The following is a 16045-nucleotide window of genomic DNA, read 5'->3' on the forward strand; positions in this document are numbered from 1 at the left end:
TTGATAATTTTTTTATTATTTTTTATTACATTTTTTTCTCTTCTTTTTTTTAAGATTTTTTTTCATATTTCACTATGACCAAAGTAGTATAATGTTACCATAGTTACATTTTACTACTTTGGGTTAGTGATCTATATTTTTTTTTTTTTTACACAATTTGCTTATAGCAAACAATTACTTTGCTATAAGCAAGCATTTACCTGAATGAAATCGATTCATTCAGGTTTTTTTTTTTTCTTAACTGGCCACAGCTAATCATATGACACAGCTAGGCTGTGATTGGCCCAGCTTGTGCATGTGATCGCTGTGACCATTCACAGCTAGAACACTTGTATACAATGGATGGCATGATAGGAAGCCATCCATTGTATACAACTGTCATGTGACCTGCTGTGATTGGTCACAGCAGGTCACATGGTACTGGCAACAGGGCCGGTACACAGATCTGTCATCGGCCGTGTCTGAGGTACACGGCCGGTGACAGATCATGCCGCTGTGCGGCTCTGCTGGCATGCAAACTGCGCATGCCTGAAAGGGTGCCATATGGCGTCCACCCGGAGGGATGAGGGTTTTTTGCTGGCCACCATTCGGCCATAGGGACTGGTTAAAGCGGAATTGAAAAAAAAAAAAAAAAAGGTTTACATTGGGCCCCAGGAGCTTTTAGCAATAATGTACTAATATGCACATTATGTACTAATATGCACATTATGACAGACTTACCTGGCTAGTGATCCCCTTCAGTGCTGCACTGTTATTCTTCCTCTTGGTCTGGCCTGAGATAATGTCACTCCCACGCGTGCACACTGGAGTCACATCGCAGGTCTGTGCCGTAAGGCTGCACATCTGTGGTTTAGTAAACTCGGATGACTGACAAGGATGGGCGATGACAGACAGGGAGAAGGTTTAAAACAATCCCACCTGTCTTTGTTTTGGTTTTAATTCCACTGTAAATGGTCTGTCTTGTATTGATGTTAACCTTGATATGCCACACTAGGCCTGAATAGGTGGATTTCCTTAAAGTGGAAGAAAAAGTCTAACTCTACTTAGACTGAATGAGTACAAAGCTCCCTGTGAATGGCTGTGCAGCACTCGGCTTTATTTTTGTTCCAGGAGTGTGATCGGAAGTTTCCATTCTAATTTTAGAACACAACACTGTATACTGTATGTAACTGGGGCTACATATAGTTAAAGGATAAGCTCACCTTTGGGAACATGTTACATGTTCCACCCATTTTTAGGGTGTTACCTGTTCCCATTGCTGCAACTGCTGCCCCCACCCCCCCTCCTTCTGACAGAAGTATGGGGAGAAGTTGCCCCGTACTATCTGTTAGATTTGAAAACAGCGCTACCGTGTGGGGCTCCGCCCACACGACCGCGTCTTTCAGAGACAGAGTTCCATGAATGAATGCACTACAAGTGCCAACAGCCTTAGTGGCTGTGGGCTTGTAGTTTTCGGCTGTTGCTGTGGAGCGCCGTGGTAGTTAATTGAATCTTCCTGTCAGTATATCTGCTTGCTCGTACATCAGTACCAGCAAGCAGATATACTGACAGATCAGCAGGAGACCATAATGGCACTAGAAATCTACTGATCGTTGGTGCAATGCTTTACAGGCTCCTGCAAACAAAAATAAAAAAATGCATATTTTTTTTACCTGCTAAAAAATGTGCATATATTATTTTTGTGCAAAAGGTGAACTTTAATACAGCACACCCAGCAAGCTCACCCTTTCAGTAAAAAGTTTATTTGGATCAGCTTAACCATAACAAAATATTTAAAGGGACATTAAACGTTTAGTTAGCCTTTAGGAATCTTGTACTTTATCATAAAATATTTTTCTTTGAGTCCATTAAGGAGACACAGGTCTTTGTTTTCTTGGCTTTGGTACTACTTTCTCAAAAACCTTTCTATGATCTCTGTGAGCCATAAAATGTAAAAAAATGGACAAAATTCGGAGGTAGTGTGTGACACAAATTGAAAAATAAAACTAAAACATAGTTAGAATTGCCTTTGCTAATTTTCTTGTGTGTTTTGAAATTTTGATCAAAATTAATTGTTATAATTTTACAGAGATATTAAACCAGAGAATATTCTAATTGATCGGACTGGTCATATTAAACTTGTAGATTTCGGCTCAGCAGCAAGAATGACTTCAAATAAAATTGTAAGTATGCCAGATTTTTTTCACATTTGCTTGTATGATCTTGCAATGATAGCACGTTCATGAGCTTTTCTCCCTGTACTTTAGGTAAATGCCCACCTGCCTATAGGTACACCAGACTACATGGCTCCTGAAGTTCTCACCGTGATGAATGGTGACGGAAAAACTACCTATGGGCCTGAATGTGACTGGTGGTCTGTCGGCATAATTGCATATGAAATGTTTTATGGAAAATCTCCATTCACAGAGGGAACGTCAACAAAAACCTTTAATAACATCATGAATTTTCAGGTTTCCTAATTTTTGGTTGCGTTTTTTTATTTATGTAGGAAAGTGAACACTGTTCACAGAATTTTATATATTTTTTTTTTTTTTGCAGCGTTTCTTGAAATTTCCAGAAGAACCAAAAATCAGCAAAAACTTTCTTGACTTGATCCAAAGCTTGCTATGTGGACAAAAGGAGAGATTAAAATTTGAAGATTTATGTTGTCATCCATTTTTTGCTAGTGTTGACTGGGACAATATTCGAAACAGTGAGTAAAACTATAATAGTCTTATATGCCATATTGTACTGAAAATCGGTACCTCTAAATATAATGTTTCATATTGTTGCATATGAAAGTCTTGGCCAGGGGCGGACTGACAACTCATGGGACCCCCGGGCAATAGGGGATCATGGGGCCCCTGTGTCCTTGCCCAAACTCAAAAAAGCCTATGAAAAAGGTACCAGGGGCATCTCATGGGGACCCCTACTGACCCCGGGCCCTCGGGCAGTGCCGAGTTTCCAAATGGTCAGTCCGCCCCTAGTCTTGGCATTACAAAAGCTGAGTCACATTCTTGAAATTCCTATCTATCTTGCCTTTTATTTGCCTTTTTTTCCCCTAATTTTAGAATTAGAGCTAATAATTTTAAATATTGGTTCTGAGTTGCTATACATTTAGCCTGTTGTCTGCTTAATTTTTTTTTTTTAACGGAGGTAATCATTTTAACAAGCTTCTCTGGCTTAGGATATGCCCTGATCTAATAGTTATGCTGACATAAGTTTCCCAGTAACCTGTTATAACGAGGTTAAGGTTGGAAGGGGAATGGAATAGTAGTAGTACATGAAGATTAAACGAGACGCTTATACAGGATGTGGAGATGGAGAATAGAATAAAGAAAGAATTAGAACAATATTTTACATAAAATGAGACAGATGAGGTCTCCGTTGCTACAATTTGGGAAGTGCATAAGTACTTACTGTACATTTCATATTGATGGATGTGGCATTTGAGCGGTGTAGTCTATTCTTCATTCAAGCCCCCTTCTCGTTTCATTGTTTTCAACCTGCCTGTGTCACTGCATAGATTAGCCCTGTGGGGTCTTTTGGTGCAGGTTGTCATTGCCCCAATCCCTGTGGTGGAACGATTCCAGACATTTACCATGATCTTTTGCCTGCATAAAAAAAATAAACTATGACAATGAAAAGACATGAGATACATACAAGTACTTTCCCACTATGCAGTTATTATTTATAAATATTTGCTTTTGTATTGGGATTTTTAGTATTTTGTTTGTTGAGGGACAGAAGAAATTAAAAACTGTCAGGTTATACTGCCTTTTTAAGGTGAATTCAACAATAACAGACAAAAAAAATTGTAGCCAGACCAGCATAATCCCACCTACTCCCAGCATGCCTTGATTTTGTAGCAAAGCAGTCCCAAGAGACAAAAAGAGGGTTGGACCTGTGTCCCACAATGAACTCCAAAAAATGGATTTTATGGCAAGTACAAAAATTCAGTGGTCGTTCTCGTTTATTGGGGACACAGGAATTCAGAGACTGTCAGGACATCCACAAGCGAACCAACTGCTGGGTGGGCAAACGCAACAAAACGCTATCAATCCCACTGAAATAGAACAGAAATGGGCACTGCCTGTAGCTCAAAGAGCCACCTGAACAATGTTACATCCCAAACCTGGCATCAGACGAGGCCTGAACATCCACCTATGAACAGTAGACCAGCTGACAGGCTTGGAAATCTGGGAAACTGTTACTTGATCCCAAAAAGCCCAGGAAGTGCTCACAGATCTAGTGGAGTGTGCCCTGACAGGAGAGGGTTAAACCCGATCCTTGAGACCAGAAGCCTTGATGATGGTTTCAGCCACTGAGAAATGGTGGAACAAAAAGCTAGTTCCTTGAAATATCCAAAATGTTAAAATTTGTCCAAAAAGCTAATCGCAGTCCCATACATCATCCAATATAAGAAAAAGATCAAAAAGCAAATAAACTTTGAATCTGTTTAAATACAGCAGATATAGTTACTCACTGAGTGCTTTTACCTTTTCTGCCATGTGACTGTATTTTTACAAGTTTTTTTAAATTAAAATATTGGTTTACAGTCTGCACAATCTTGCCTTCTCTTTTCTGTGACATCTACTGTATATTGTTTATTTACTTTCTGATGTTTGTCATATTGCACATTTTTTGCACAGATTGAATTTTTAAGATACGGTACATATTGTTTTGTTTAGATTGTATAATATAGGGAAAGGATTTAATTACATTATGCTTCACAGCACAGATTACATCCAAGCGGTGGAGGCAGGATTCCTTCTAATGAGCTGGACAAAAATGAAAGGCTTAAACTACAGTACTGAATTAAGTTTTTAGCCTCAACATCACCATTTCCCTGTGTAAGACCAGAAGGGGTTATTTACACGATAAGAGTGTCATCTCTGATACCTGCTTCACCAAGATGATGGCAATAAGAAATGTAATCTTTTGCATGAGAATGAAGAGGGAAATATCCCTGATCAGTTCGCTGAGTGGTATTTTGAGGAGCCGAGAGAACCAAATGAGGATTGCAAGGAGTCACTGAGGAATGTACAGGGGCAATCACATGGTAGACACCCTGCACAAACGTCCCGATCAAAGAATGGGAAGCCAGCAGTCTCAGAGGCAAATGCTGGTTCAGATTCATCTTTAAACAGTACAGAATTTGTCTAACAGAATTTCCTGTAGTGAAAATTCTTTGACTTGCACCAAGCAAACTATTCCATGTGAAGCAGACTTCCTGGTTTTTAAAGCATCGTGGTGATCACTGATTTGGAAATGTTCCATGAAGCAGGATGGTAGATAGGTCCTTGAGAAGGAAGCTCTGGACATCCTGATCACAGTACTCAAACAGGGGAAATCTGCCCCTATATGTCTTCATTTTGGTCCAGAAAATCTGCATGGGATCCCCCAAGGTTGACATAGCCTTCCTTTGTTAGTGTTACTCTCTAGCCTCTAGACATCAAAAACACACACATGAGTTTTTTCCCCTATTTTTCCAGTGCATCAATGATTCCTTTCCCATAAGGGAGGATCCAGAAGTGTTGCAATGGCAAGAGAGTTTGAGTAGATCCTGTCCTGGGCAGAACTCATTTCTGCGCCTTCCACACTTTACATCTCTGGCATGGACATATGGTAGGCAGACTTCCTCCGCTGGCAGCACCTACTGTATATCCTGGGGAAATGGTCCCAAAAATGAAGGTGTTCCAGGACCTGTATCACCGGTAGGGGATGTCTGTTTTGGATTTTCTGACCTCTAGGTCTGTCAACTAACTGGACCGGTTTGTCTCCTGGCATAGGGCTCCTGTAGCAGAAGCTGTAGATGCTTTTGTTGCTCTGTGGGATAAGTATGCCTTCAACTCAACCTTTCTTCCCGTGATGCTTCTTCCTTTTCAGATCTTCAGGATTGAGGTGGAAGGCATTCCAGTGATCCTATAGCGCCAGATTGGCTCTGGCAGATGTTGTACTCTGACTTGATCAGACTCCTGGAGGATGTTTCAAGGGCTCTTCCAGATCGTACAGATATTCTGTGTCAAGGATCAATTTACCATCCTGCTTCATGGTTGTCAGCTTTAATGGTATGGCTATTGAAGCCCAGGTTCTGAGGGGCAGAGGCATCTCTAAATCTGATTCCCTCAATGTCAAAATCTAGAAAATCTTCTTCCCATAAGGTTTATTGCTGCACATGGAAGGCATACTTTGCTTGGTGTGAGGCAAAAAAATTTCACCCCAGGAAATTTTCCATGGGATGAATTCTTGCATTTTTGCAGATGGGCCTGGACCATCATTTGTCCTTGAGCACCATCAGGTCTCTGCACTTTCAGTCTACTTCCAGAGACTACTGCCTTCCCATTCTTTGGTCAAGACTTTTGCGCAGGATATGTCCAATGCGGCTTCCCCTGTTCGCTCCTCTATCACTGTGTATTCTGAATTTGGTTCTCTTGTCACTTCTAACATTGCCTTTGGAACCGATCAAGGAATATTACTTTTCTACTTTTTGTTCACAAGGTTGCGTATTGTGTGTCCTTCACCTCTGCAAGGTAAATGTCTAAACTGGCAGCTTTATCTTGTAAATAGCCTTTTTTGGTCTTGCACAAAAACAATGTGGTATTAAGGTCCATAATTTTCTCCCTACCTTAGGTAATTTTGGACTTTCACCTTAAACTGAAATTTCACACTCTCCCCCCCCCCCCCCCCTTCCAATATTTTTTAAAGCCCCTGCTTTACCTGTTGGTGTGTTCAGCACATTTAAGGTTCTCATCCACCCAGCATTCTCCAGCTGAGATCCTCTTCTCTTCTGACAGCGCTTGGTCGTGCGCTGCCATGTTTTGCTGTGACATCATAGATAGGCTGTCAATTGTTCTAGGTTCAGCTGGTGCTCCTCCCACTGATGCGTCAATAGGCCCTTCTCCTTTCCTGAAAAGGCTATGCCTCCTGGGATATGTGCTGTGGTCGGGGCAAATTATTAAAAAAAGGTATACAAAAAAAACTTGTTATTCATGTAGAGGGTTGGAGGAGGTGTGGTGCGGAGGGATAAAGTTTTGGAGGGTGAAGATTTGCTTTTTTTTTTTTTCTTTCCATTGTCGCACTTCAGTTCACCAGGAGATTTTGTCTTTCCTCAGGGGAACTTCTTATTCCACCATTTCTTGGTGACTCAAACCATCATTAAGGTTTATGGGCTCAAGGATTGGATTCCAACCTTTAATGCCAAGGTGCACTCTGCTAGATGTGCTAGCACTTCTTGGACTTTTCGGCATCAAGCAAGTTTCCCACATTTGCAAGCCTGTTTGCCTGGTCTTGTGTTTCCTATATTCTCTAAGATTTACCATGTGGATGTCCAGGTCTCGACAGGGGCCAGCTTTGAGCAATAAGGTGCTTTAGGCGGCTCTTTGAACTGCAAGCAGTACCCAGTTAAACTGCTTTTGGGTGTCTCAACAATCTCTGAACTCCTGTGTCCTCCAAGTTCATTGAGGGACCCTGGTCTCGACCCTCTGTATTTATCATTTTAGTTGTGGCACTACTTTACCACAAAATGGAGGCATTTTGGAGTAGGAGAGTAAAGTTATACGATCTGTTCTTCTCTTACCTTGTCCTGCACTCCCGCGATGTCCCTCCTGCAGTGTCCCCTGTAATGTCCTCCGGCGGATGCCGGCATCTGTCTTCTGGGTTCCGTCCCCTGTGGCGTCGGGACGTACGGAGACGGAACAACGAGAAATTTGAAAATGACAAAAAGTGACATTCACTAAAATCACATAGTATAACATTACTGTATCAAACCATTTCACATACATTTTGTCCCTAGTGCTTTGTCCTGTGCCCTGCCTACATTTTTACTGTTTTTTTCTGCCTGGAAACTGAGAAATGTCCATGGCGTCCAAAAAGCGTCCCTTTAGGTCAAAAGCGGTTTTAGGCCAGCTAGAGAACAGCGATAGTAAATCAGAACCACTTGCAGAATTGAGTGATAATGATTCGTGGGGAAATTCGTCATCAGACACTGAAAACGATTTTGCGACTTTGCTCAGTGATGTGCGAACTTGGCGCTATATTTCAAATTTCAGTGTTTTTGGTTTGATTATATTATTTAATTACATTTATTATTATTATATTATTATTTTTTATGATTATTTATTAAATTATGATTTCGTGTTTCAAATTTTAACATACCCGGGATGTTTACTAGACTCCTTGTTCGGACAGATTTCAGTGAGTTATTCCTAAAAATTACAGGCCTACAATAAAAAAAAATACATATTTCCATGCAAAAAAATGTACCGCTTTGAGCACAGAAATATGGACATAATCAGACCGTTAGGGAGGTTAACCTACCAGCATGTCTTTGGAGTGTGGGAGGAAACTGGAGAACCCGGAGGAAACCCACGCAGGCACATGGAGAACATGCAAACTCCAGGCAGGTGGTGCCGTGGTTGGGATTCAAACCAACAACCCTAGTACTGCCAGGCGGAAATGCTAACCATTTTGCCACTGTGTTGTATTTTATGGCATTTTATGCAGGAAGTTAAAAAACCTATGTGCAAAACCACCCCCCCACCTAAACTTACCTGAACCCGCTTTCGATCCAGCAATGTGCCTGAGAGCAGCGGCTCTCCAGGGTCATGCTCCACTCACTGGCTTACACAGCAGCCAGAGCCATTGGCTCCTGCTGCTATTATCCACAGCTAGTGAGCCAATGAGGAGAGAGCAGGGGGCGGGGCCGAGCCACGCTCCATGTATGAATGGGCAATGTCCATTCACAGGAGCGCAGCTCAGAAACAAGCCTGCTCGAGTGTCCCCATAGCAAGAGGCTTGCTATTGGCGGCACTCGGCAGGGGGGAGAAGCCAGGACTGCTGGCGGATGAACCAAAAAGAAGAGGATCGAGGATGTGGTGGTCCCATGACTGGGAATTGAACCAACGACCCTAGTACTGCCAGGCGGAAGTGCTAACCATTTAGCCACTGTGCCAGGCATGTCATCCTTCACTCCTCACAGTCCCAAATACAAACATGTATGGACAGGGGCACAAAATGTTGGCAGCAACTCTTTTACCAAACTGAATGGTTCAATAGTACTGTTTCTTACAAAGAAGTAAATTAGCAAATGCTTATCCCTTCTGCTGCCCACACAGCAAACACTGCTCTGATGAAGAGGACTCACCGTCTTTTTAGAAACTAACTCTTCCGAGAATATTGTTTCCTGGTCTGCAACTGCACTCAGTGGTTCCTTTAGCCAAGTCATATGTCACTACAGAATACAGTTCAGTAATTGGTGTAATTTTCTCCTCAATTCCTGTGTTGGTGACCAATTTTACTGGAACATAGGGTAAAGATGCAGACTGCAGTAAACATGTCAGAGGTTAACCCTTTCCCACTCTGTTTTGAAAATAAAGTGTCTGTATAGCCGAGTTCCCTTAGGAGAGATTTCCCTTGGCTTCCTGTCTTGGTGGCCATTGACACTGGGGTGGAATGTAAAGAGAAATCTCAACAGGGACACAAAAACATGAGAGGTTCTAATCCATCCCCATTTTAATCTTAAAGGATAAGTTCACCTTTCGTAACATGTTACATCCATATTCAGGGTGTAACATGTTACAAACTGACCAGCCCCAGCACCCCCCTATCCCAGTTGTGACAGCTAGTGGGGGATCTTCTCTGTCACAATTTTAAAATAATGTGGCCGGGTGGGGCTCTGCCCACCTGGCTACGTCACTTATTCACAGTATTCTGAGAATGGGAAAACTACAATTTCCGACAGCCTTTGCCGCTGTCAGCTTGTAGTTCTCCACAGCGCCATGGTAGTTCATTGAGCTTTCCTGTCAGTTTCTGTTTGCCCTTATGGGATTTATGAGCAAGCAGATACAGTGACAGGTCAGAGGGAGGCCTGCATGGCAGCAGCGATCTGCTGATCGCTGGTGCAATGCTTTAGAGGCTTCAGAAACAAAAAATAATAAATGCACATTTTTTTACCTGCAAAAAGATGTGCAATTGTTCATTTATTATTTTTTGTTAAAAGGTGATCTTCTCCTTTAAAGCAGGGGTAGGCAACCTTAAAGTAGTGGCGATCTACCTGAACAACATGGGAGAAGTCAAAGATCACCGGCACAGTGTCTCCTCTTCACACCTGATTTAAAACTGTCATACTACTGTGTCACAATCGCATGCATCGCATGGCAATCATGGGTTTAAATTAGGTGGTGAGGAAGCAACATATCGCCTCCTCACCACCTGTCAAACACACTCTGATCGTTTTTCAGAGGAGCAGCAGTGCCTGCTGCACTTGTGAATAAGCCCTTTGTTGCATTTGGCAGCGGCTCGTTCACAGAAAGTTGGGGAGTGGTAAAAGCCTGCGGATTTACTGTGCCCAATCCCTACCCCCTTTAGATGCGGAGGTAGCAACCAAAGGTGTACACATGCTGCATCAGGAATTAAACCCTCTGTTGCTTTTGGTGGGTGCTTCAGCCTGCCAATCATGACCTATTCAAGTAAATGGGGCAACTCTGCGCCCCACAACTGCATGCTTCTGCGAGGTCCAAGGGTTTATATCAGGTGGTGAGAAAGCAACACAATGTTTGCTGTACTGCGCAAGGTTGCAGGGCACTTGCAGAGCGGCCTCATTCATTTGAATGGGTCATGCTTGGCAGGTGCTACACCCACCAACCATGACAGGGCATATAACTCCTGCTGTTCCTGCGACATGTGTACACCCGTGACCACTGCAGCTAAAGGGGGTGAGGTTGGGGTGGGAATGGTAAAAACAAGTCTTAACTGTGCGTTTTACCAGCCCCTTAAACTGCAAATGTAAATGAATCCTCACTGTTCAGAGCCTCCTATATGGCTGTTTTCACACTGATGTGCAGCGGTTTACCTGCACCGTGGGCATAGCGCAGTGCATCTGCAACTTTCCTGTTGGTTAGTTGTGCTTTGCCATAGACTTCTATTTATATCCTGTAGGTGTGGTGAACTTTCTTAAAATGCACCAAAACTCCTGCATTCAGGAGTTTTGGTGCACTTTCAGGAAGTGCACCAAACCCACAGAATATAATAGAAGTCTATGGCTAAGTACAGCTAACCCGCAGGAAAGCTGAAGGTACACTGCACTGCACCCGCGGTGTGGGTAAATCGCAGCACATCAGTGTGAAAGCAGCCCTATACTATTATGCCCAGTGTATTGCTTCACACTGATCTGAAGAACTCTTCTTTCCTGCTGCCGGCACCACTCTGGAGACCACTAGGCGGGATAAGAGGTGAAGTGTGGTTGGTAGGAGGCATTAGCTTACGCGGCTTTTGTTCCCAACTCCAACTTTTACAAGTAGTCCCTCTGCATTGCACTCTGTTTCATGCTCTGGGATGGCAGGTCAGCAAGCCCAGACCGTGATCTACAAGTCACCTGGCTGCGATCTAGTAGATCATGATCCCCGCTTTAAAGTTTTGGCTGCAATTGCAATTACATGTCAGCTGCATTGCTTGGTGCTTTGATTGCGGCTCCATAACTTAAAGGTGACATTAGGGCACATAACCTATGAGCAATGACTTCAGCATTGTCTTAATTCTCTTGAAGCCTAATGACTTCTGCGGATTTTGCAGCTTCAGGGCAAATGGTCTGGAATTGGAATATTGCAGAACCTGCTCATTATAGGTGACCGTTTAGTTTTTGCAAATATGTATCACCTCTATCCATCCACTCCATATACATTTTCCGTTTCCTCTTTTCTATTGTGTCTGCACTTTATAGTTTTTGACTGGTGGTTTGCTTAGAAGCTCTACAATGCAGTAACTATTTTCCTCTCCCATAAAAGTAAAATATCATTGCTTTTTCATTGTGATGAAAAAAATTAATTGTTCATGAGTGCAATTTTCAGAAAATTTCTTTAAAAAATATAATAGATTTGTTAGGTCTTTTTTCATGGAGTTTTAATTCTTGTTGATCATCTTAGAAAGACATTGTAAAGTTTTCCACAAATCTTATGCATATAGTTACTTCTGCTCTGTTGATGACTGGATGACATATCAATATACTGAAATAGAACATTCTGCTTGGCAGCAATTCATTAACCAAGAGGCGTTCAAGTGCTAATACTGTATCTGTTCAGAATAACATGCCTAATGCATTTTAGCGTTTAAAGTGCACCTGTGCCCAGACTATGACAATTATATTATTTACATATCTTTAACAAGCAGTAATGCCTCATTTACATGTGTGTAACCTCTGCAGTGTGACCCATGGTGGATTGCTCTTCAGAGGGCTCTTTTTTCCCTCTGTTCTCACCTGGTGATCTGACCAGTAAGACACCTCCTGTTATAGGGTGCCTACACTCTGGATGAAGGAGCAACAGAGACCCCTTTGGATATCAGTACTGTTAATCTGGGGGGAGGGGAATGTTGGATGCACTAGCAGATTTAGATACACTAACAAATTCAAGCCAAACTCCAGCTCACACTTTTTAAACAGGTACAGCAACAATCCTTTTCTTTTTGGATAAAGGTTTTACATAAAAGTAAAGCTGATCATTGTAAGCACCCCTGTCAGTGGTAAATGGTTTGTCTCAACCCTCTAACTGCTACATCTGCAGGACAGCTTGTTCTGTTGGAAAACAAAAAACTTACTGGCAGGATCGCCAGGTGAAAAATAAAGAAAAGAAAGCTTAAAAATAAAACGAATGCAGCCATCACATTTAAGAATTCGTACACTGCAATAATAAGGCCTCTTTCACACTGGCGTTCAGTCTATATCTGTTTTTGAGACGGATCCAGACTGACCCAAAATGTATGTCTGTGGGTAGGTGGATGTAAACTGACGATCAGTTATCCGTCTACATCCATGTCTGTTCAAGTCTCTCTTTTTTTTTTTTTTTTAAATGGAACAGCCAATGTCCAGATTTGTTGAAATGGAACAGAAGTAAACAGATTCCATCCATTTACATCCATTCTGTTTATGTCTGTTTTTAGACAAGAAACATTTTTTTTGTTTATACTTTTGTCACCTCTGATTGGTCTCTGCAACAACAAAGAAAAAAAGGGATGTAAAAACGGATGTAGACTGATGTAAACTGAACTGAAAACTGGTATGCAAACTAATTTTAGCTGAAATAAACTGAATCCATTTTTTCTTTGAAAAAATATGACTGAACGGATGATGTCTTTGTGAAAGGGGCCTAATGTTTGCTTTTGGTTTTAATACTGCTTGAAGTATTTTAGCCATATTTTAGTGCATGATTACTTTGCTTGATTTTGTACTTATCAGCTCTATATCTTACGTCAACTATATCTTCTTTTTCTTGTTTGCTGACCCATAAAGCCATTGTTCATGGTAAATGGTGCATTAGCCTAAAGTGTATGTCTAGCTATAACTTAATGGGGAAAGATGAAATGCATGCTATTTTTTTTTACTGCTATCCAGAGAAATCTGCAACAGGAATACAGACAGCAGCAAAGAGATAAAAAAGTTGCAAATACCAGGGTCATGATCAGACAAGGTCCACAGGGACCACCCTCCAAGAACAATTGCCTCATTTGTCTGTTGGGGTAGAGGTTGCCAAACAATCGCAGAAACTCATGCAATGTTTGAAACAGATTAATGCAGGCCATAGATGGGTCAAAAATCATCCGTTTAAAAAAAACAAAACGAAAAATCGGCGTTCAATAGGCCGACGTTACCACCAATGGTAAAAAAAATCGGCCGATTTTCGTCGCGTCTACGGCTGGCATTTAATTACTTATGTCCCTTGCAGAGAGCTCTGCTATTATATTTGACATGAAAAAGTATTGCAGTTGCAACAATGTATCCATTTGTATCCATTTCAGATACAGATGTTTTTATTTGGATACAAATAGATACATTGTTGCAACCTCAAGACTTTTTCATGTCAAATATAATAGCGGTCTGGAATTCCTCTTCTTTTTCTTTCTCTTCTTCTTTTTCTTTCTCTTCTTCTTTTTCTTTCTCTTCTTCTTTTTCTTTCTCTTCTTCTTTTTCTTTCTCTTCTTCTTTTTCTTTCTCTTCTTCTTCTTCTTCTTCTTCTTCCAGGTCACGGCTCATGCGCAGATTTTTATATCGGTAAACCAATCGGCCGATTTGCCCATCATTGCCGGGAAAATCGGCCGATTTTTTTTCCAACTTTACCGATAGAAAAAAATGTGCCAAAACCCCCGAAAAGCGGCCAACCAATTAACCCAATAACGGTGCGAACATCGGCTGATTTTTTTTTTTTTTTGGCCGAAAAATCGGCCGATTTGCGACTTGTCTATGGCCTGCATTAAGCCTTGTCTGGTCTGGTAAATCCCAGAAATCAAGATGGAGAGTGGAGAAATGATGTTAGCATGCACTCTGTGAACCGAACCCAATATTGAGCCGTGTGTTTCAGCAAACCAGAACTGGCTTGCTATTTTGTCCTCAGGGAGTCCAGTTGGATTGTAGTACCATTAATAGGAAACAGGTGGTTGCAAGCTGTCACAACTAATGCACTGTTTGAAAAAAAAATGCAGTGCCAATGGGCCATGAAATCAGTAAAATCAAAGAGATATAGGCAGTACTATAAGGTATCAACAAAAATAATACTAGTAAAACTGAACTAAAGTGTGATATAATAAATATTTTAAATAATACGACTCAAAAATAAAATTATTCAAAGTTTACTGTGAAGAAAAAAAAAAAAGCAACTGCATGGACTTTCATAAACAATAAGTCACACCAATGCGATTTGTGTGCAATTTCAGGTGCGATTTCTGAAGACTTTATTGCTGCTTGTGAAGATTTTCAACGATTTCTTGCAACTTGCAGTGCGATTTCCGTTTTATTGTATGTATGTGAAATCACAACAAAACTGCAGAACATATAATGTAAGAACTACTTTAGAAATCACGCTGCAGAACATCGCACATGTTAAGACACTGACATTCACATTCATTAGATTCAATTTCAGATGCGATTTCAATTCGCAAATTGCACCAGAATTCACACCAGTGTGACCGGGCACTAACTCCGTGTACTGGCAAGGAGCATATTTGAGACAAATTCAGGTTCACCCTGGGCATCACCATATTTAGAGTATGGATCCAAATGATGATGAAGCCCAAGGTCTACCTGAATATCTGATGCTTCTAAAATCTGCTGCATTTGAGTTTTCTAAGATCAGGTATACCAAAAAACAATGCAACTTTAGAATACAGATGCAAAAAAAACAACATTTTATAAAATCCTAATAGAAATCTATCTGTGAAATATGTACTATGTGAGGATGAGAAAAAGTTGACCCATCTTGTCATATCGATAAAGGGGACCCCTGTGTTTCCAAAATGTTTGGGAATTGTTACATAGGACTTCAGAAAAACTTTAACTTTCTAATATTTCTATTGAAAGTATTAAGTACAGGGAACAAAGATATCATCAACAATAACAATAAAATCTCAGATCATCCCCAGTGCAACATAAGATTGTCAAAATGAGGACAAAAATTATCCAGGTAAACATGGATCATTCAAATATGAAAAATGTACAATAAGCAAAAGCCTAGGAAGGTAAAAATCAGGCAGGCAAATTATCAGGAGTTCCCACTTCTTACCATGGTAACAATCAAAGTGAGAACCACAAGAGTGGTCAGGATAATCAATAAACTTGGGAAGGTGAAGCCAGTGAAGGGGGTAAGAAGAGGGACAAGAGACAAAAAAAAATAGTGTCCCCATACCTGAGGGTATAATCATATTAGGGGCCCCAAGGGGTGCCCCAACCTTCATTAAAAAAAGAGATAAAGTAAAAAGATGAAATGGAGAAATCGTAGAAGAGAAGAAGAAAGGTAAAAAAAAATTGGAAGAGGAAAAGAGGATCTGCCAAGAGGAGTGGGCCAAAATCCCTCCTGAGATGTGTGCAAACCTGGTGGCCAACTACAGGAAACGTCTGACCTCTGTGATTGCCAACAAGGGATTTGCCACCAAGTACTAAGTCATGTTTTGTGAAGGATCAAATACTTATTTCCCTCATGAACATGCAAATCAGTGTATAATTTGTTAGACATGCATTTCTTTTGAATTTTATGTTGCTATTCTGTCTCTCAGTGTTACAATACACCTACCATTCGATTTTTAG

The 16045-nt window shown here is 41.1% G+C and overlaps 1 protein-coding gene across 4 annotated transcripts in view; it reads left to right on the plus strand.

The window, feature by feature from the left end:
* Positions 1 to 16045, plus strand: part of LOC149455085 (citron Rho-interacting kinase-like) — a 207354-nt gene that overhangs the window by 30371 nt on the left and 160938 nt on the right. For all 4 annotated transcript variants that reach the window (XM_089686650.1, XM_089686652.1, XM_089686653.1 and 1 more), the window contains exons 6-8: positions 2069 to 2162; positions 2247 to 2450; positions 2539 to 2692. In XM_089686650.1, the coding sequence (XP_089542776.1) occupies positions 2069 to 2162; positions 2247 to 2450; positions 2539 to 2692 (452 nt within the window). The remainder of the gene's footprint in view (positions 1 to 2068; positions 2163 to 2246; positions 2451 to 2538; positions 2693 to 16045) is intronic.

Source organism: Staurois parvus, unplaced genomic scaffold (genome assembly GCF_062004578.1).
Source record: "Staurois parvus isolate SC_StPar_1 unplaced genomic scaffold, SC_StPar_1.0 ptg000404l, whole genome shotgun sequence".
NCBI classification, from domain to species: Eukaryota; Metazoa; Chordata; class Amphibia; order Anura; family Ranidae; genus Staurois; species Staurois parvus.